This window comes from Amblyraja radiata, chromosome 3, assembly GCF_010909765.2.
Source record: "Amblyraja radiata isolate CabotCenter1 chromosome 3, sAmbRad1.1.pri, whole genome shotgun sequence".
Taxonomy (NCBI): Eukaryota; Metazoa; Chordata; class Chondrichthyes; order Rajiformes; family Rajidae; genus Amblyraja; species Amblyraja radiata.
The window spans coordinates 52,230,030-52,252,322 of record NC_045958.1 but is presented as its reverse complement, the minus strand read 5'-3'; the positions used below and the strand labels follow the sequence as shown (position 1 = coordinate 52,252,322).

The 22,293-nt window shown below is 40.4% G+C and overlaps 2 protein-coding genes across 2 annotated transcripts in view; both read right to left on the bottom strand.

Annotated features, from left to right (window-relative positions):
* LOC116971554 (low-density lipoprotein receptor-related protein 2-like) overlaps positions 1 to 21,069 on the bottom strand; it is a 52,920-nt gene extending 31,851 nt beyond the window's left edge. The window contains exons 1-20 of the mRNA XM_033018788.1: positions 20,925 to 21,069; positions 20,097 to 20,219; positions 17,392 to 17,763; positions 15,363 to 15,485; positions 15,168 to 15,284; positions 11,905 to 12,021; positions 11,699 to 11,824; positions 10,789 to 10,960; positions 9,963 to 10,187; positions 9,003 to 9,121; positions 8,783 to 8,922; positions 7,289 to 7,430; positions 6,324 to 6,470; positions 5,658 to 5,780; positions 5,140 to 5,262; positions 4,364 to 4,732; positions 3,999 to 4,121; positions 3,802 to 3,924; positions 2,845 to 2,961; positions 2,638 to 2,763 (exon numbers count right to left, since the gene is read on the bottom strand). Coding sequence (XP_032874679.1) covers positions 2,638 to 2,763; positions 2,845 to 2,961; positions 3,802 to 3,924; positions 3,999 to 4,121; positions 4,364 to 4,732; positions 5,140 to 5,262; positions 5,658 to 5,780; positions 6,324 to 6,470; positions 7,289 to 7,430; positions 8,783 to 8,922; positions 9,003 to 9,121; positions 9,963 to 10,187; positions 10,789 to 10,960; positions 11,699 to 11,824; positions 11,905 to 12,021; positions 15,168 to 15,284; positions 15,363 to 15,485; positions 17,392 to 17,763; positions 20,097 to 20,219; positions 20,925 to 21,069 — 3,172 coding nt within the window. The remainder of the gene's footprint in view (positions 1 to 2,637; positions 2,764 to 2,844; positions 2,962 to 3,801; positions 3,925 to 3,998; positions 4,122 to 4,363; positions 4,733 to 5,139; positions 5,263 to 5,657; positions 5,781 to 6,323; positions 6,471 to 7,288; positions 7,431 to 8,782; positions 8,923 to 9,002; positions 9,122 to 9,962; positions 10,188 to 10,788; positions 10,961 to 11,698; positions 11,825 to 11,904; positions 12,022 to 15,167; positions 15,285 to 15,362; positions 15,486 to 17,391; positions 17,764 to 20,096; positions 20,220 to 20,924) is intronic.
* A 392-nt stretch (positions 21,070 to 21,461) lies between these two features.
* The window catches only part of LOC116971553 (prolow-density lipoprotein receptor-related protein 1-like), a 48,372-nt gene continuing 47,540 nt past the window's right edge, over positions 21,462 to 22,293 (bottom strand). Inside the window, 1 exon segment of the mRNA XM_033018787.1 lies at positions 21,462 to 21,631. Coding sequence (XP_032874678.1) covers positions 21,462 to 21,631 — 170 coding nt within the window.

Here is a 22,293-nt window from a genome sequence, read left to right as displayed (position 1 = left end):
TAAGTAAGTAAGTTTATTGGCCAAGTATTGACATACAAGCTATTTGCCTTGGTGCCTCACCCACAAAGGGGGGGGGGGGGGGGGGGGGGGGGGGGGGGGAAGAGAACAAGTGATGCTCTGGCCATCAGAAGCCAGTGAGGTTTAGAACTTTGTTTACTTGCAAGCTATTTTGTTGGTTCACATGCTTGATCAATGGTGTTTTATCATTAATGTTTTATTATTATTAATGTTTAGTGTTTTCCAAGTCATTCGTATCTGTCACTGTGTCATGTTGTTACTTGTGGGTGAGGCACCAAGGCAAATAGCTTGTATGTCAATACTTGGCCAATAAACTTACTTACTTAAGGGCCTTGCAAACTATTTGATACTTAAGGGGCCCACTGACGCAACATTTCAGAAACTGTCTTCGACACTCGCCTGGAAAAAACACACACATACACGTGACCTCATAGGACCTCCTAGGACCACGTGTCGACCATGCTGAGAGTTTGAGTCGAGGCCAAACTCTTCTAAACTCACAGATTAGGTCGCCGCAGTGGGACAGCCCCTTTAAGGGTACTGATCATCAAGTACACCTGTGCTAAGATTAATAGGATTGAACGTTTTCTGCAAAACAGAACAATTACAAGTTGGAAGCGCCCTGTTGCAGCGGAATGCACAAACAAGCAACTGCAGATGCTGGTTTACAAGAGACAGTGCTGGAGTAACTCAGCAGGAGCAGCAGCATCTCAGGAGAAAATGGATAGGTGATATTTCAGATCAGAATTCTGAACGATCGCGCAGAGGGAGAACAAGGAGGGAAGAGACGGAGACTAAGAATTTGCCTCCATCACAGTGAGGATGTGCTTGGTGAACTCACTGTGGTGGATGTTTAATTTGTGTTTATTGTATGTTTTGTTTTTATTGGTTCTGTGTATGACTGCAGGCAACATAATTTTGTTCAGACCGAAAGGTCTGAATGACAATAAAGGAATCTAATCCTAAAAACTATTCAAGTTCTCCCGAGATGCCGCCTAACCTGCCGAGCTACTCTGGCACTGTCTTCCTCCTGTTGCTGTGGATACAACTTGCAACTTTCAGCCTAAATACCAAAAACACCAAATGCCAGCCTGCTGGAGGAACTCGGGCCATTTCTGATGCAAGGTCTCAGTCTAAGAAACAAAGTTTCTCCAGCAGTTTTTGCTTCAGATTCAAGCACCTGCGGTTGTGTCACAAAATCTACCAAGCCTATTGTGACCAATACAGTTAGAACAAAGCTTTCATCTTTGGTGAAGTGCAAATCTAAAACTGTCAATGTTTACTCTTGGGCAGCACAGTGGTAGATTTGCTGCCTCACAGCGCCGGTGACCCTGGTTCGATTCTGACTACAGGTGAGGTGCATGGACTTTGTACGTTCTTCCTGTCTAGTGATCAGTGGGGTGCCTCAAGGCTCTGTGCTGGGACCCCAGTTATTTACAATATTGATTAACGATTTAGATGAGGGAATTAAATGTAACATCTCCAAGTTTGCGAATGACACAAACTGGGTGGCAGTGTGAGCTGTGAGGAGGATGCTATGAGTCTGCGGGGTGACTTGGATAGGTTGGGTGAGTGGGCAGATGCATTGCAGATGCAGTATAATGTAGAAAAATGTGAGATTATCCACTATGGCGTCAAGAACAGGAAGGCAGATTATTATCTGAACGTCATAGGAGAAGGGGACGTGCAACGAGACCTGGGTGTCCTTGTACATCAGTCACTGAAAGTAAGCATGCAGGTACAGCAGGCAGTGAAGAAAACAAATGGCACGTTGGCCTTCATAGCGAGAGGATTTGAGTATAGGAGCAAGGAGGTCCTATTGCAGTTGTACAGGGCCCTGGTGAGACCACACCTGGAATATTGTGTGCAGTTTTGGTCTCCTAATTTGAGGAAGGATATTCTTGCTATTGAGGGAGTGCAGTGTGGGTTCACCAGGTTAATTCCCAGGATGGCGGGACTGACATATGATAAAATAATGGGTCGACTGGGCTTGTATTCACTGGAATTTAGAAGGACGAGAGGGGATCCGAGGGGAGAATAGAAATGTATAACATTATGGAATCGGACAGACTAGATGCAGGAAAAATGTTCCCAATGTTTGGGGAGTCCAGAACCAGGGGTCACAGTTTAAGAATGAAGGGTAGGCCATTCAGGACTGAGATGAGGAAAAACTTTTTCACCCAGAGTTGTGAATCTGTAGAATTCTCCACTACAGAAATCCGTGGTGGCCAATTCACTGGATGTTCAAGAGTTAGATTTAGCTCTTAGGGCTAAAGTTATCAAGGGATATGGGGAAAAAGCAGGAACGGGGTACTGATTTTGGATGATCAACCATGATCATATTGAATGGCTGTTCTGGATTGAAGGGCTGAATGGCCTACTCCTGCACCTATTGTCTATGTTTCAATGTTTCCCCGATCGCGTGGGTTTTCTCCAGGTGCTCCGGTTTCCTGCCACTTTCCAAAGACATGCAAGTTTGTAGGTTAATTGGCTTCTGTAAATTGTTCCTGGTGTGTAGGGTAGAACAAGTGCACTAGTCAGCATGGACTTGGTGAGGGTCCTGTTTCCACGCAGCATCTCTAAATAACACTATTCCTTGAGTTTTAAATTAACACTTACCTACAGCTTTGCAAGTTCCATTGACTGGATCAGTACGATATCCACTTTGGCATTCACACACAAAGCTGCCCTCCAAATTGATGCACTGTTGACTGCAGATTCCAGGATCTTCACATTCATCAACATCTGTGATTAAAACACCAGTTGCCTTGAGGTTTTATAGAATGGGTGACCAATCACTTGTGGAAGAGATGAGAACCAACTTACCAATGCAGGTTGTCTTGTTTAATTTGAAACCTACAGGACAATCACATTCATAGCCAATGACCAGATCCTTGCAGATGTGAGAACAGCCACCTTTGTTCACCAGGCATTCATTTACATCTGAAAAACAGTTTTCTATTAACACACTACATCTCCCTGATGAATCACTAGCAAAATAAATTGCTCTTTGAAGTTTCCACAGGGGAATTCATTATTAACCATTAAATACTGCGGAGAATTATAGGTAAACCTCAAAAGGCTTCCAAAGGATCCAATTGCCATCTGCTCTACATTTCTCCTCACTGATGAAAGGATATTGTAGAGCTAGGCACTAAATTATAAAAAAAAAGTGAATAAATAATCATTTATGTGCTCACCTGTGCAGTCCAGGCAAAATTTACATCCAAACTCTTCCAACAATGCTCAGTGATAGTTTCAAAATCCCACACCAAACGAGTAATTAGTAATGTGTTCAAAAGGGAACTGCAGATGCTGGAATATCGAAGGTACACAAAATTACTGGGGAAACTCAGCGGGTGCAGCAGCATCTATCGAGCGAAGGAAATAGGCGACGGAGGGTTATTCAAGAAGGGTTTCGGCCCGAAACGTCGCCTATTTCCTTCGCTCCATAGATGCTGCTGCACCCGCTGAGTTTCCCCAGTAATTTTGTGTACCTTTGAGTAATTAGTAATGATACATTTCATTTTTTAATAAATTTATAACATATACACTTAACTGCATTAATCAATGCCAACATCTACTTGTTTCAAGGATAAGACCAAGAGTTAAAATCAAGACCATAGAGCATCTCGTAAAAAGCACAAATTAATTGAATTTAACTTATGGAGTGTCAAAGCACTTGTTGTTTCCTGTGTGTCAAGTGCATTGAACTGTTGGGGAATGTTTAAAACCAGAACACCAGCAATTAAAGCTTTGCACCATAACCAGTTCACTGCTTACTACATTCTTTGGTAGGCTCATCGCTCCGATCCAAGCAGTCCTGATGTTGATTGCACACTTTTGTTATATTAATACATTCTCCACTTCCACATATGAAGTCGTTGGGTCCTGTGCACTCTGCAGCTGGAGAAAAGCAAGTTTATTGCAGCAAAATAAAAGGTAATCTTACAATTTACCAAAATAAGTTGTGCACTTACCACTTTGACAGCCAGATTCATCACTGCCATCAGGGCAGTCCCTCTGTCCGTTACATCTCCTGCGATTCTGAATGCAGACACCATCACCACATCTGAAGTGATTTGGTCGACACGTACGAGGAGCTGCAAAATAAAACTAGCTCAATGTGGGCATTCCATCAAGTTCAAAACACTACATCCAAATCAAAATCACTGCGAGTTAACCCCATCCAAAAATCAGACTTTGGTGTCTCAACACAAACTGCAGCAAGAACAAAGTCTTTGTTCCCTGCTTTGTTTTCACCTTTTTGTTCCCACCCCCTTAGCTAGTAGTTTCTCCTGAACCGAACTGTTCTTAAATACCAAAAGAAGAGGTAGTTACTTACGGCAATTAATTTCATCACTTCCATCCTTGCAGTCGGTATCTCCATCACAGATCCAATGAGTATGGATGCATTCACCTGAACCACATTTAATTTCACTCAGAGAGCAAGTCAGAGGAGGATGGATGTGTTCACACCGACCCAGGGATTCGTCAGACTGATCAACACAATCAGCATTGCCATCACATACCCAACTCAATGGGATGCATTCTGAACTATTGCAGCGAAATTCATGTGAGCCACAGGAAAGTGGAGCACAACCTTTCTCATCACTTCCATCACCACAGTCATCATCACCATTACATACAAAAGCTTTGGATATGCATCGGCCACCGGAGCAGATAAATTCTGTTGGACTGCAAGAAAGAATACCTGGAACAATTTTTTAGAAAAGCAGTGTAATTTTATCATGGAGTAATTCAAAATTTCAAAATTAGAATTAAGTAAAAGAACAGTTACATTGCTAGCACCCCGACCCCCTTCACTACTGACTGTCTTTTACAGTTGTGACAAAAGGTCAGACTCAAAACATTTACTCAAAAAATAGCTGCCACCTCATTGACTATGCTTTTCTAGCATTTTTACTTTAATTTACATTTAAAATCACAAATGGAAATTTTACACTAAATGCCAGACACTTGGATATCAAACTATGTTTTGGACTTTGAGTCTGAAGGGTCTCAACCCAAAACAACACCTATTCCTTTTCTCCAGATGCTGCCTGACACTGCTGAGTTACTCCAGCTTTGTGTGTCTAAGGTTTTATTCCAAGCCCTTACCACAATTCTCCTCATCATTGCCATTACCACAATCCTTTTTTCCATCGCATTTCCAAGAAAGAGGAATGCATTGATGAGATCCAGGGCCACAGCTGGTTTCATGGATTTGGCAAATCTCTTTGTCTGAAATAAAAAGCCATTTGTATGAACATGCACATCAGACGGAAAAAGCAATTTGCATTGTTTAACATTGCACTTGGCCTTGACATCACCATTACACCTCATGAAACATATTAAGGATTTTACAGTAAGAATCAATTGGAAATTTAAAACTACAGATTACAGCAAGACAAAACTATGCTGAAATGAGGAATCACTGGCAGCAAATTTCCATATTTAACTGCACTTTTAAGATCACTGTCAAATTTCTATCAAGACTGGTAAATCACCAAAAGTTGAACATGCAAATTTTCTGAATTACATCACAAACCAAGACACCGCATTTAAAAAAAGGTGTTTTTTTTTTACAATACCCAGTTAAAATCAGGTTACATAGGTACATTTAGGAAAATACTTACGGCAGACCTCTGAATTTTCATCAGATCCATCCTCACAATCAGCTTTACCATCACATTGCCATCTGTTAGGCACACATTGTCCACTGAGGCATACAAAGTCAGATGAGGTGCAAGTCACAATAGCTGAAGACAAACAGAAGCATTCAATCCACATTTATTCCATAAAATACATTCCACAGACTACAACTAATGACCAATGACACTCAAAGGGATTTTGGTTCCTAGAATTGTGAAGTGGGTCTTAAGTTTTGCTTGGAGCCCAAGTTGAATAGGACTGTGGATGAAGATAATTTAGTCAAAGCTATTCAGCTACAAATAGGAAGGCGGCATGTTATGCAGAATGAGTGGACAACTCTTCACATTACACTGAAGTCGTCTATGTGTTACCAGTACTGCTTCCCATTGCCTGGCAAGATGAATACAGACAAGGGGTCCAATTAACAAAGTTAATGGAAGTAGACATTGTAACATGCAGGGAAGAGGGATTATGGATCAGGTACAAACATCAAGGCATCATGCTCGGCACAGACATTGCCGGATGAAGAGCCCATTTCTGTGCTGTACTGTTTTGTGCTCTATGTTCTGTGACATTCCTTGGTTGGGGATTTCATGGAATTAAAGTTACATTTGGTTAAATTTCAAGTGGTTAGTAGATTACTCGTTTACCTCTTCCACAGTAATGTCCATCTACCAGTATCATGCTAGAAGGACACACACAGGTAGATTTTTCTGAATAAACTCTAATTTGAGGTGCAGGCATACACAGGTATTCACAAGTTCTGCTCTTTGAATCCACCTTGCACCAGTTTCGTCCTACAAAAGAACCAACCACTTTAATTTGCAGTATATAGCAAACCGAACATTTCCAAAGTTCAAGGTATTGCCCAACAAAATGTTTTGCTGATATTGGCTGTTACATTAAGATTATAGCCAATTTACAGCATTTGACAAACTATTGAGTCAGGCTATTTATAACTTAGTTATATTAGCAAAAGGCTATGCACCCATAACTTGTAACAAAATAAAGGAATAATGTGCTCTTGCAGCCATGTCTACAAACCAAAGCAAGATAGGATACCACTATCTTCTATATTACTAAATCTCTGATTTTGACCGCTTTTGGCCGACTGTGCTGCGATTTCCAAGAGAACGCCCAATTGTTTGCCTCGCCTTTAACAAATTTGTGGTCACAAAATGAATTTTGGTTGTCGGGTGTCTGCAGCCCAATTGTTTGCCTCGCCTTTTTTAACAAGTTTGTGTTCACAAAATGAATTTTGGTTGTCGGGTGTCTGCAGCCCAATTGTTTGCCTTGGCTTGGCTTTTAAAATCGTTGCAACAGTTGGATGCCTGCCTAAGCATCCATATGGCCCACAATGTCTATACTAGCCCTCTGGAAACCAGTACCTTCAGCCCGCAACACCCATACTAGCGAAACAGACAGCCCCCCGCACTGGCGAGCAGTATTGGAATTGGTGGAGAGGTGGAATATTGCGTTGGTGACCAGCCCTACCGTGTGATGCTGGGACCCAACGGGTCCCACTTAGTCTAGTTGAGGTCTAAAATCCTCACCAAAACCCATTTAAAATCAAAATCAATTCTCATTTGGACTTTGCATATAATAAACCACTTGCCTGATGGCTGCATTGAATCATGATAAACAATAAGATCTTGAGGTCTATTCAGCTTAGAGATCACCGTTACAAGGTCTTGTCCATTGAACTTGTTAGCTTCATAGATGGCTTCATTCTTCCTATCAATCCAAAAGACATTATCCTAGAGAAGACATTTTCCAGTTACTTCAAGGACATTATCCAAAATATCAAGCGAACCTTGTACATGCAAATTTACTTGAGTAATAGTTTATTGCACAAGTTTTATTACCCATGTAGATCAAAATCAGAATGCTTAAGATTAAGTTAAAATAATGGAGCATAGATCATTAAGGGGCTACACAATGAAGACATTTGCAAGAACCAAACTGCTCAATGTACAAGATGTATAGGAAGGAATTCCCAATGCCGGTTTATACTGAAGATAGACACAAAAAGCCAGAGTAACTCAGTGGGTCAGGCAGCATCTCAGGAGAAAAGTAATGGATAACGTTTCAGGTCGAGACCCTTCTTCAGACTGAGAGTCAGAGGATCCATTCCTATCCTTCAGAGATGTTGCCTGAGTTACTCTGACTTTGTCTGCTCAATGTACGAGTCTAGTTGCAAATTCTACTCAAATCGCAACATGGTATTGGAGTTACTTTTAAATCACAACCTCCAGAGAACCGTTTAAAGCACTACCCCATCATACAATTGTCAGGAAACCACAGCATGCCAATTGGTTTTCCAAACTGAATTTGCACAATTTTAAAGGTCAAAGACAGACCCTTCAAATCACCTTGAAATAAATGAAATGATTACTTCTAGAAGTGGAACATTTGGCTCTGGACAGCTTAATGCTCCTACTTATGCTTCCTCCCCACAGGGAGGCATTGCCAATATCATTGCCAATCAAGTCTGGTCTTGGTCCAGAAACAGTGCTGCCTTCAGAGCAGTCATTTGAAGATGCAAAACATGGCATTTTTTAAAAACTAGATTGTTGTTAACCAATATCAACACACACCTTCAAGTGAGAAAATAAAGATAACCCACGATTTCAGCCATGTAACACAACCTCCTCTAGTCTGTGGTACACAAAAATGCTGGAGAAACTCAGCTGGTGCAGCAGCATCTATGGAGCGAAGAAAATAGGCAACGTTTCGGGCCGAAACCCTTCTTCAGACCCGAAGGTTTCGGCCCGAAACGTTGCCTATTTCCTTCGCTCCATAGATGCTGCTGCACCCGCTGAGTTTCTCCAGCATTTTTGTGTACCTTCGATTTTCCAGCATCTGCAGTTCCTTCTTAAACACTCCTCTAGTCTGTTATTGCTCTAATGACTTTCATAGTTAGTAGAAAGAGATTACATATCACTATTTGCAGTGGATGATGCTTCAATTTTATAACAAGCTTCGAATATCTTTAGCCTAAAATGTTATACACAAAGCATATAGTATTTATTCACAAAAATCTACTTTGCATAGTACATCTCGACCCAATCCCCCACTAGCACACAGGATTGCCAACATTCAAACTTGCCTGAAATACAGAAAGTGCCAAAGGATGAGCAAGAAATTCCCGCGAATGCAGCACTGTGATTCTATCCTGACCACGCAGATCAATGCTGGACAATGTGTGCAGCTTGGAATCAACCCAGTAAACACGGCTTTTCACAAGATCTGGCAAGAGAGGGCAAGAGCACATTCATTGGGTGTCAATGCAGAGGCTTAAAACAAGTTGGTTTCATAGAAATACTCACCAAGTGCAATGCTATTAGGCCAATGAATCTCTTTGGTAACCAGAGGTTGGCGATCACCACCATTCATTCCTGATTTTTCTATCTTTGCTGGTTCACCACAGTCTGACCAGTAAACAAACCTTTAAAGCATATCAGAAGATGGTTCTATATTAAAATATCAAACCTTTGACGTTTGCACAAATTCAGAAAGATGCACCTTACTTCAACGTATTTATATACATTAAGAGCAGGCCATTCAGTCCTTGAGCATTCTTTACCATGGATAAAGAGCCCAGCCACTTCAAGTATCTACATGAAAAAATGTAGAAGCTTGCTCTACAACTGAAAGAATTGTTAACAAAACATTTTAGTTGAATATTAAATGAGTGACCCATTAAATTCAAGGGAATCACTGCTTTCAACTGGCAGCAACTTAATTCACCTCTGATTTATCCAACTTAAGTTTTACAGGAACTTAAGAGTTACACTGAATAGAGACACAAAAAGCTGGAGTGACTGAGCGGGCGAGGCAGCATCTCTGGAGAGAAGGAATGGGTGATGTTTCAGGTCAAGACCCTTCTCCTGTCCCGCTGAGTTACTCAAGCGTTTTGTGTCTATCTTCGGTTAAGGGTTACACTATTACTTTCAGTGTAGATTTGGAAGTTACACCAACATGTTCATTTGAGCATATGGTTTGGTAGCCAGATCAAGTGGTAAAACTAGGTTAGGTTTTTTATTTATTTATTTATAATTCAGACACATTTGCAATCAGCTAAAGTATGAGTTCTATTGTTTTTGACTTCTACACACATTCTAGTACAATATCCACCTTTCCCTATTTCTATGCTGCATTCTACACACTGATTAATGTAGAATCAAGTTTGGTATACCAAGTACAGCTGCCAACAAATTTCACAACAAATTTTAAAATTATTGCGTTTAATGTATTCAAGCACAAATTATGGGTGAAAAGGTCTGTACCCTGATAGCGGATCAACTGCAATAGAACTTGGCTCCTTCAGGTCAGTATCGAAGAGGGTTAGTCTTTTGCTCCCATTAAAAGTAGCTGCAGATATTGTTTTTGTACCACGGTCAGTCCAGAAGAGATGCTTGTAAACCCAGTCCACAGCAATCCCCATGGGGGTGTCGATATTCCTGACCACCAAAGAAACACCAGCTCCACTTTTCCATGTATTGATGGGTGCACTAAACAGGAAAATTTAAACAGATTAAACCAGATAGGAATAATTTCAATGAACAATTGTTTTATCTGCATAAAGAGCACCTTGTTATTATGCCAGCAATTAATGGGAAGACATGCAAAATTGGCATTGAATGGTACATAATGCACAAACACACTACTTGAGAATCAAACCACTAATGTCAAGGACGCAAAGTATTGAGTAATCAATGGTGCTAGAGTAACTTGGCGGGTCAGGCAATAGCTCTGGAGGAAACGGATAGGTGATGATTCGGGTCAGGACCCGACTTCAGACTGACGCGAAGAGTTGCCTATTCATGCCCTACAGGAGATGCTGCCTGACCCACTAAACTACTCCAGCGCTTTGCTTTACTCAAGACCCTGGCATCAGCAGTTCTTATGTCTGTAAGAGTGTCAAGGATAGCTGTGCCACACCAGGTAGGGAGGGGGGTGGGTGTTAAGGAGGGAGCTAAACTGATGGTCATTCGTAAAATAAAATTCAATATCCACTATACGTTAACCAGTGCTTGATTCATGCCAAAAGCTCCATCTGGTTGCTCTATAAATACAAGTTTGTGTTCGTCTAGGATTCAATAGTTTAAATACCTGAAGATAGCCTTCTGATCCAAGTCAGCCCAGAAGATAATCTGTTCTGCAATGTCAGCATCCAGTGCTACAGCATTTCTCAGCTGCACTGCCAACTCTGCATACTTCTGGTGACGTAGACCCAGCTTCCGGATGTCATGGTGAGTCGCGAAGATTAAATAAGGCTCGTTCCCTGTGATAATTTAAAAATAATTGAATTAAAGATTTGATGCTGTGCAAACCAATGTAGATAAGTGCATGAAAGGTCAAACGGCATTTTTTTTTAAATTAGAAAGTCAAATCTGCTGTATTAGTACTGTAATTTGGTAGATACAACGTTGCATGTATATCAAGCATGATTCTTAGCCAGCCCTAAACTAGATAGCAGATTTAATTTGCTAAGCATCTTTGTTTAAAAGTAATGTTCATCCTGTGCAAGAACAAAAGCTCAAGAACTTTTAACACTAAGGTAGAAAATAGGAAATTATAATCAAAAAGCTGGTTAAAAAAAAAATTTAAAAAAAAAAATCAGGTTTGAGTCAACCCAAGTTAAAAAAAACTTAAATTCAAAGAGCTGGGTAAGCGCTTACAACTTCCATTACATGGTGAATTTGGACGTACCGCCATCTGCTTATTTTGACTTCCCTGAAGATCAATACATTTGTCCAATTCAAGAAAAAGGGTTAAAATGAATCAACTACTACAAACAATCATTCCAGTGAATGGAAACAGTGCCCCATGGAACTTTATATTACAAGGCTTCCTCCCGCACCTAAATTGTATCAAATACTTAAATTGTTCAAATAGTATGTTGTCCAAATATGGACAACTATCCATAGCTAGAAACAAATTAAAACAACAAATTAACTGATGTTGATCAAGGCCAGTTTCAGGATTTGAAGCTACCTATATCAGTTTAAGTTGCACTTACCAACTGCTTTGCAAATCCCAGTGGCTGGATCCATTCGATATCCTTGATGACATTCACATTTGTAACTTCCTTCCAAATTAATGCAAATTTGACTGCATGTTGCAGGAGTTTGACATTCATCAATGTCTGAAGGTAGATAAACATTGTTTGACTCGATTCTTTTTAGACGTTGAAATTTTGTAAAAGCATGTTCACAAACAACTTACCTATGCAGTCCCTTGCAAACAGTCTAAAGCCCACAGGGCATCCACATTTGTACCCAATGAAGAGATCTATGCAGGTATGAGAACAACCTCCATTGTTCATTAAACATTCATTTATATCTGCAGAAACAATAAAGTCAGGTAATTGCTCACTTGCTCTTCCTGATGCAATGTGCATTTATACGTCCCTCAAAACTGGTGGGAAATTCTGGTAATCCAGGCCAAATGCAAACTACTCTGGGATAGTTTGTTGTTTAATGATGAGTCCTATTTAAATAATTCAATTTGGCAGCTCCTGGCTAGGTCACCATTTGCAAATTGTCCAAGTTAGTGCCTGCAGTAAACTATCTCAAATCATCCTCAGTAACATATATACATAGACAATAGGTGCAGAAGTAGGCCATTCGGCCCTTCGAGCCAGCACCGCCATTCAATGTGATCATGGCTGATCATCCACAACCAGTACCCCATTCCTGCCTTATCCCCATACCCCTTGATTCCGCAAGCCCTAAGAGTTCTATCTAACTCTCTTTTGAATGCATCCAGTGAATCGGCCTCCACTGCCTTCTGAGGCAGAGAATTCCACAAATTCACAACTATGTGAATAAGTTTTTCCTCATCTCAGTTCTAAATGTCCCACCCCTTATTCTTAAACTGTGGCCCCTGGTTCTTGACTCCCCCAACATCGGGAACATGTTTCCTGCATCTAGCGTGTCCAATCCCTTAATAATTTTATTTGTTTCTACAAGATAACCCCTCATCCTTTTAAATTCCAGTGAATACAAGCCGCTCCATTCTTTCATCATATGACAGTCCCGCCATCCTGGGAATTAACCTTAAGAACCTATGCTGCACTCCCTCAATAGCAAGACTGTCCTTCCTTAAATTACTCTGCTCTTGTTACTGGATAGGAGTTTGACCTAGGGAGCATGAAAGTGCAAGTTTTCAAATAAGGATATAGGGCTACCCAAAAGTAATCTTCCAGATACTGCCCTTATCCTTCAAGGTGCACAAGAATCTTTTCTTTCGTTATTAAGACTCAACTTGCTGCAGTAAATCACTGCACCGATGTGGAAGTACATGCTTAAAGATGAATGACATACCAAATGAAATGAGTTGCTGTGCTATAGAAAGGTCAAATTCATCATTATCCTGCAATCAGACAACTGATTGAAATGCAGTATTACAAATTCAAATTTTGAATCCATCAAAATATTGGATTTCCATCCACCTCAGATCAGAATAGAACAGTTTGTCATTACGTTAATAGCAGAAAGAACAAACTTAATGTTTACATTAGAGCAGTTACATGAAAAGTTACTAAGTTTAAATCCCATTACAATACCTTAGTGTAAAACCATCTATTTACCCCAAAAAGTCATTTTGTTCTGACATGCAAAAGGTCTTCATTAGTGCAACCTCCAACCAGAGCAATAAAAAAAAAAAAAGATTTTTAACTGGATTTGATAGGAGGTCCAAAAGGTTTGCAAATATAAGCAACCTTCCACCTGGTATTGATGCAGAGACCAATAATTGGGATAAGCATTTTGCAACAAAAATTGGGCAGAAAGTATTTATGCATACATGTTTGGTGGATTCAATAGATTTTGGATTTCACATTTTTAATTTTTAATCATATTCAGATTAAAATATGGAGAATCTATAGTTTAAAACCCCCCAAGAATTACAGCATGCAGTCATAGAAACATAGAAAATAGGTGCAGGAGTAGGCCATTCGGCCCTTCGAGCCTGCACTGCCATTCAATATGATCATGGCTGATCAGTCAAGAGTGTTTTATTGTTATTTGTCCTGGAACTGAACAATGACATTCTTATTTGCTGCAGCTTGACAGGTTTGTAAACAATACTCAGTAGGTAAATTAAAAGTTTATTAAAAACAATATGGTAAAATCAAAATCCAAAGTCATAATGCATTCATGGCAGTTTATAATTTAGTTGGAGTTTGTAGTGTGTTCATTAGCCCAGTGGTTGTTTGGAAGAAGCTGTTCCTGGACATTAGTTTTTAGGCTCCTATCCCTTCTTCTCAATGGTAGGAACAAAATGAGAACATGGCCAGGGTGGTGTTGGTCCTTGATGATGCTGGTTGCCTTGGAGTCATCACCTATTACAGATCCCTTTGAAGGTGTGGAGGTCAGTACCCATGATGGTCTGGGCCGAGTTCACCACTTTTTTGTGATCTCCTTCATTCCTGGGCATTTATGTTGCCGAACGAGGCAATGACACAATCAGTCAACAGCCTCACTAACAACACCTGTAGAAGTTCAAGAGTGTTTGTTGACATACCAAATCTCTTCAATCTAAGGAAGTAGAGGCATTGGTGAGCTTTGTGTGGATCAATGTGTTGGGTCCAGGACAGATGTATGCACACTCAGGAACTTGAAGTTGGTGACCATTGACCCATTGATGAAGTCAGGTTTGTAATTCCTCAGACTTCTTTGGTTTTACCGACATTGAGAGCTAGGACGTTGTTCTCCAACCAGACAATCGATCTCCCTCCTATACTCAGATTCATCATCATCTATAATGAATCCAACAACAGTGGTGAAGTGATTGGTGAATTTAAAGATGGAGTTGGAACTGTCTGGCTACAGTCATGGGAATAGAGAAAGTAAACCAGGGGGTTGAGTACACAGCCTTTAGATATCCCTGTGCTCATGGTTTTCGAGGAGGAAATGTGGCCAAATCACACTAATTGTGCTCTGCTGATAAGGAAATAGAGGATCCAGGTGCAAAGGGATATGTTGAGACCCAATTCCCTGAGCTTGATAACAAGTATGGAGGAGAGGATGGTGTTGAACATAAGGCTTCAGTCTATGAGCAGCCTGACAGAAGCGTTTTTATGCAGCAAGAGCTTCAATACAAGAACACCCAAAATTAATTGTAACAGGTCGAGTTGAATAGGATTCTAGAACTTCTGTTCCAATTAATCTTGTTCAAATAGTTCAAAACCGAGCTCAAAAGGTAAATCTGGAAAAAGCAGCAGTCTCAAGCATCTTTAATTTATTCTGGGCACAGATGCAAAATGAATGGCAACAATTAGAGGCTGGAATACAACTGTCTGCAACTTAATGTGGAATATTTAGAGAAAGCCTGCTGCTTAGAATATAATTTACTGCATGTTAATTTTAGCTTCAATGGAAATCTTAACCCAACAGCATTTGCATGTAAAGATGACCTAGTTTGAGTAAAATCACTTGGCAACTCTAAAAACAGAAATTTCATTCAAAATCCGATGTAATACTTACTACATCCTTTAGGAGGTTCATCACTCCAGTCCCTGCAATCTTGATGTTTATTACAAACTCGAGACATATCTATGCATTCTCCACTTTGACATCTGAAGTCATTTGGGCCAGTGCAATCTAATTGCAGAAGATATTATTCAGTTTTAAGATATCAATAGACACAATAGCTGTTATTTTAGTGCATTAGCAACCTACCAATCTTGCAGTTGGCTTCATCACTGCCATCAATACAGTCTTTAAAGCCATCACACATTTTAGTTCCAGGTACACAGCCACCTGTACCACAGCTGAAATCATCTGGTCCACATGTTAGCGGGGCTGAAACCAAATGGAGCATTTGCAAGATCATCCTATGCAAGGCAATGTTAGGTACTAATTGGTTGAAATTTCATAGCTAACTGAAACAGTTTAGTTCCAATAGATCCAACGATGTTTCAGATCCTAGTTTCAGATCCAGAGGCCAACTTTGTTGTTTAAAGTCGAACTGATACAAGAACAAAATAGCAGGTAGGCTACATGGCTTCAAGCCTGCCCGCCAATCAATATGATCATGCTGGCCTCAATTTCTGTGACAGTTCCCCATAAACCTTCAACACCTTGAGTTTTCTAATATCTCAAAATTAATTTAGCTTTTACCTCCCTGGGGACAGAGATCACTAACTCCAGATAAGCTAAAATTCTGGTGCTCATTAAACTTGGTTTGGCCACTAGTTTTCCAAAAGTGAGAAAATTGTATTGTTTAACCAGAAACAAGAAACAACATTTACAAAATTCACTTGGTTTAAATTTGAGATATAACCCAACTTCTCACAAAAGCTTGTGAGCCTGTTACAACCAAATCTAAGTGACTGAAGACTGCCTTCAGGAAGTTCAGAAACAAGTTTCAGATACTAACATGAGGAGCAGGTTGGCTGGATGGCAGAAGACAAAGAGTGGCAATAAAGGCAGCTTTTTCTGGTTGGCTGCCAGTGATTAGCGGAGTTCTGCAGGGGTCGGTGCTGGGGCCGCTACTCTCCATTTTGCATATTAATGATTTGGACGAAGGGATTGAAGGCTTTGTCGCCGATGATGCGACAATAGGAGGAAGGGCAGGTAGTGTAGAGAAAGCAGGGACTCTGCAGAAGGAGTTGGACAGGTTGGGAGAGTGGGCAGATAGTGTAGCAAAGTGTGGAGGCATGTATTTTGGTAGTAGGAATAAAGGTGTGGACTATTTTCTAAATGGGGAAAGAATCTTGATTAGTATGGGTGTCAGAGGGTATGGGGAGAAGGCTTTAAGAATAAGGGACAAGCCATTTAGAACGGAGATGAGGAAATTTTTTTTAACAGAGAGTTGAGTGTGGAATTCTCTGCCTCAGAGGGCGGTGGAGGCTGTTTCTATGGATGCTTTCAATAGAGCTAGACAGAGCTCTTAAAGATAGCAGTGTCAAGGGATAAGGGGAGAAGGCACAGATGTGGTACTGATTGTGGATGATCAGCCATGATCACATTGAATGGCGGTGCTGGCTTGAGAGGCCGAATGGCCTAATCTTGCACCTATTGTCTATGGCTGGAGAATGGGGTTATGAGGGAGAGATAGATCAGCCATGATTAAATGGCAGAGTAGACTTGATGGGCCAAATGGCCTAATTCTAGTCACATCAGTTATGACCTCCATCTGGGCTGCCTGCAAGAGTTTACATTGGAAAGCAGATCAAACTTCTCTCTCAGATGCAAGCGACAAGTCAGCATCTTGAATAACTGCAGGCTTGAAAGGTAGATGTCCTCCCTTGCTATTTTTTTTAATGTTTTATGTTAAAAGGTGGAAATACAATTGGAAATCAAATGCAATGCTGATTAGGAAGATCAATTAAATTGATACTCCAATTGCAAAATAATACAACATTGCAGAAACGAAAGATGGCCAAATTCAGAGGTCAGGGGGTATTGGGGATACCAAGGAGCAGCCCGTAAGTTATTACTTCAGGTGTTGCATGACCCGTGGAAGACTGTGGTCATTTTGGCAAAATAGTGAATTAGCTGAATAAAGAATGCACTGTGGAAACAAGCCAAGTTAGAACTGAAAGGGACTAGTTTTCTCCAGTACTGTTCTAAATATTACCATATCAATTACACATCTTTCACCATATTATTATCAGCAGGGGAGCTAAAAGTACAATTTCCTTCCATAACAGGGAGGCAGCCACAACCAATTTGGACCAATACATGGCATAATAGAGCTACTTACCACAGTGGATTTCATCACTTCCATCTTTGCAGTCTGTATCACCATCACAGTGCCACTTACTGTGAATGCATTCACCAGAGTCACACCGGAATTCACCAGGAGGACACGTCACAGGGGGAAGGACGATATAACCACAGTGTTCAGGCGATTCATCAGACTGGTCATTGCAGTCAGCATTGGTATCACATACCCAACGCGAGGGAATACATTCAGAACTATTGCACTGAAACTCATGTGGGCCACAACGAGATGGAACACAGCCTCTTTCATCACTTCCATCACCACAATCATCTTCACCATTGCAGACAAATAGTATGGAAACACATTTTCCACTGGAGCAGGTAAATTCTTTCTGACTGCATGCAAGGTGGCCTGAAACAAGATAATGGATACAAACTTAGTGTATTGTTGATAGGTCTTTCCTCTAAATTTTGATGGTATTCAATCTGAAATTTGAGATCAGTCCAATCGGCTTGGATAAAAGATCACCTGGTTAACAGGAAAGACAAACAAGTCTTTCTAGTTGACAAAATATAAAAAATGTTGCACGGCAAGCCCCAATTTTTCCAAAGTTTATGGAAAGGCATGCCTACTAAATGCTAAAGGCCACGGTGGCGCAGTGGTAGAGTTGGTGCCTTACAGCAAATGCAGCGCCGCTGACCAGTGTTCGATCCCGACTATGGGTGCTGTCTGTATGTTCTCCCCGTGACCTGCATGCGTTTTCTCCGAGATCTTCCGTTTCCTACCACACTCCAAAGACGTACAGGTTTGTAGGTTAATTGGCATGGTAAATGTAAAAATTGTCCCTAGTGGGTGTAGGATAATGTTAATGAGCGGGGATCGCTGGTCAGCGCGGACCCGATGGGCCGAAGGGCCTGTTTCTGTGCTGTATTTCTAAACTAAACTTCTGACTAGTAGGAAAGCAAGTTGAAGATCAGGGCTCTTTCCAGTCTTCTGATTAGGTTGCCAGCATTTGTCCTTTGCATCTCAGTTCCTATTTTATTCTTGTCTATTAGCTGAACTCAATGGAGTCAAAATATATATATATTCTGGACAACCATGGTCTTGACCCCATCACAAATCCCTTTATACTCTCCACACTAGTGAACTTAACATACTCGCATTCAGACTAGAGATAGATCATTGACCAGAAACATTTTATCAACAGATTCTACCCACCTTGCAAATAGGTTAGTTGAGAGAGAGCAAAGCTATGGTAAAATACAAGGCCACATGTAAAATTGTCCAAGGTACACAAAAATGTTGGAGAAACTCAGCGGGTGCAGCAGCATCTATGGAGCGAAGGAAATAGGCGACGTTTCGGGCCAAAACCCTTCTTCAGACTGATGGGGGGTGGGGAGGGAGAAGGAAGGAAAAAGGGAGGAGGAGCCTGAGGGCGGGGGGGATGGGAGGAGAGCTCGAGGGTTAAGGAAGGCGAGGAGACAGCAAGGGCTAGCAAAACTGGGAGAATTCAACGTTCATGCCATCCGGACGCAAACAACCCAGGCGGAATACGAGGTGCTGTTCCTCCAATTTCCGGTGTTGCTCACTCTGGCTATGGAGGAGACCCAGGACAGTGTAAAATTGTCCATATTGGCATGCAAAAAGCAGCACGTTATTCAAATGGCAAGACTGCAGAATTCACATGGAGGGATTTTGATTAAAATAAAAAGGTACTCTGTGGGTACATCAGGTAAATAAGAAAAGTGCTAAGTGTTATTTGAAGGGGGAGGGCATACTTAGAGGACTTTAGTGAGAATGCTCCTGTATAGTCTCATGAGGATGGCTGAAATAGCTTAGAAGATTAGGTTAATATTTAGAAGATTAGACCGACTCAAACTGTGGAATAGAGGCAACATGATTAAAACAAGACCCTGAAGGCAATTTATAGGGCAAATGAGGACAATATTTCCTCTGGAAAAATGGTTTGGTGTTTAAATTCAAGGTGTCACCCATGCAAAGCAAAAGACATGTGACTTGAGGGTCACAATTCTTTGAAACTCATCATCAAAAAGAACAAAATGAGTGAAGGGTTCTTGTGAGTAGTTGCGAATGCATAGCTGATCAGCCATGTCCTCATGACAAGGCAGGCTGGCAGGACTGAGTACTTTACTCCAGTTCCTAATTCATGTTTGCTTTCCAGATTGTCCAAGATGTTGAAAACAAGTATGTTGATAGAATGTTTTCGTCTTATTTAAAAAAAAATTAAAAAATAGCAGAGTCAGGGGATATGGGGAGAAGGCAGGAATGGGGTACTGATTGTGGATGATCAGCCATGAGCACATTGAATGGCGGTGCTGGCTTACTCCTGCACCTACTGTCTATTGTCTAAAAGTTAGTTTCAACTACAGCCCTGAATTAAGGTTCATCTTCCAACTACCTGTCCTTTTCCAATTTTGGTTGGGGGAGGGGGGGGGGGGGAGGGATATTCTTTCAAGAGGAAGGTATTAGAGTAAACCAATTTAATGTGGTAATTGGGTGCAGTAATAGACAGCTTGGGTGCCATTTTGTGAAAACCATTGGTATAATTTGTATCCATGATATACATTTGCTATCTTATGCCTTAAAACAGAATGCATTAATTAGCCCAAAGTGTATAGATTTTGTTTAATTATTTTTCTCCACTCCAGTGATTTTAACAAGCACTTGTAAGCTAAGTTCTAGTTAGTGTCAGAGTGACTTAAGGTCAGTAGTTTTTGACTTACCACAGTTCTCTTCATCTCTGCCTGAACTGCAGTCTCTTTCACCATCACATTTCCAATCAACAGGAATACACTGAAGGGAGTCATTGTCACAACTGATTTCACCCATCCGGCAGGTTTTCAAATCTAAAACAAAGAGCAGTTAGCCAATATCCAGAGACGTACAGTTAAAGACAAACTAGTTCCATCCAAGGGATCATTAACAATTTCTTTCTGCAGGTGCTGCCTGACTTGCTGAGTGTTTCAGCGTTAGCTTTAATATTAAATACCTTGATGATTTATCCAGAAGACAGTTGACCAAACAACGCCAGTATCAGGTTCACCCAGAAGTACAAAAAACATATGTACTTCAAGGAAAGATTACAAGCAGTTACTGATCATTTCTAATTCCAACCAAATCTGGGCCATAGTGGTATTTTTAGCAATAAAAGTTAAATCTTCATTTCTTGCAAGAAATAAAAATCCAAGTTAAACCTTGTGTGACAAGATACACTATTGCCTGCTTGCTATTAGAGAAGTTCACTATACAAATGTTATACTACTGCAGGCACCCATACTTCCAATCCAAAAACTTGTGCAATGTTTTCAGAAGATATATACACCGGTCTCCCAGGCAAAAGGTTACAGTAATTCATTCATCAAACAAAGTCGCATGGACAGGGTCCAATTCAAATGCAATATTTTGCGCCAAGATTGTGTAAAAGAATAACTATAGTTTAAAAGTACACAATTTATTTTAACAATATTTTAACAACTTTCAATAAATTTGTGAATATTTCAATGATTACCAAGAGAAACACTTACACAATACAAATAAGATCAAAAACTTACGACAGATTTCTGGAGCCTCGTCTGATCCATCGTCACAGTCAGAATTGCCATTACACTGCCATTTACTAGGTATACACTGCCCATCATTACAGTGAAAATCAGTCTCATGACAGGTAATATTTGCTAGCGAAAAACACAAAGCCATTTTAAAGCTCTGCTGACTATGCTTGACACAAAAATTTGACCCAGTTAAAAACATTTTTAGAACAGATCTTGCACATTAATTTATCAAGGTTAGTGCTTAGTATATTGACAAGTAGGGTTTACGCATTGATCTACAGTTAGGTTCCTACAAGTATCAGAATGGTCTTGCAAAATCTTCAAGTTTGATGTCGACAATTATATTCAATTTCAGTAACACAGCCTCACTAAGTGTTCACAGCTTTTTATAAGCAGTCTTTAAAGTAACCAACACAAGTACTTGCAGAATTTAGCTAGTGGTAATTTTCTCAATTAGTTTATTGAAGCCAGATCTTTAGGTTCAGAGATATGCTGCATCTGCAGAGTTTGAATTTACAGAAATATTTGCACAAGAAATTATGACATTGAGCAAAAGGCCACCCTGTTGACAGCAGCAATCCCAACAATGGTGGTCAACAAGTCATGCTGTTGCCCAATGCCAGCTTCATGAAGTGGGTTGAACCTGGTTTTATCATCTGCAGTTCTCCTGGTGCCTAGAACGTGGACAACTTTTATTCCTAGGGAATCTGGAAGGGGTACAGGTGTGGTAAGCATTTTACACTATTCATTCTGCTTCCTCCACAATACATTCTTTCCCACAAAATTAATCTGACCTTCTCCAACCATCAACAACTTGTAACTTCATTCATTTTGCCCAGTTTACTGTTAAAAATATACTCTTGAAGGATGCTTGAGCATATGCTACAGAGTAATAGAAAGTCTTTTTTTTTTTTAATGCACTTGCAAACTTAAGATAGCATATAAAGTCTTCCTTGTCAAAGATCTTCCCAATAGAGAATGCATTGTGAAGTATTATTAAATCCACACATTCGACTATCACTGCTCAGTTTATTAACCCAAGTGCACCACTGATGGTCTTATTTAATATCAGGCAGGTTTATTGAACAACGCAAAAGCTGAATCCAACTAAAGCTGGAATATTGAATTCCTTTGCAGGAATCCTGGAATAATTTCAGAACTGAAAAAGCATGATAGAGGATGTTCAGCTCACAATTTCATTTTTAAGAATGCAACCACTCAATTGGGTTGGTTCATACTAAATCTCACTGGGCCAGTAATCCATTGATTTACTTTTAATGTCCTTTCCCTTCATGCAAATTAAGCTAAAGCTTTTGATCTTGTGCCAATTTCGGAAATCATCACAGAACTCTCCTCCACTAAATTTCTC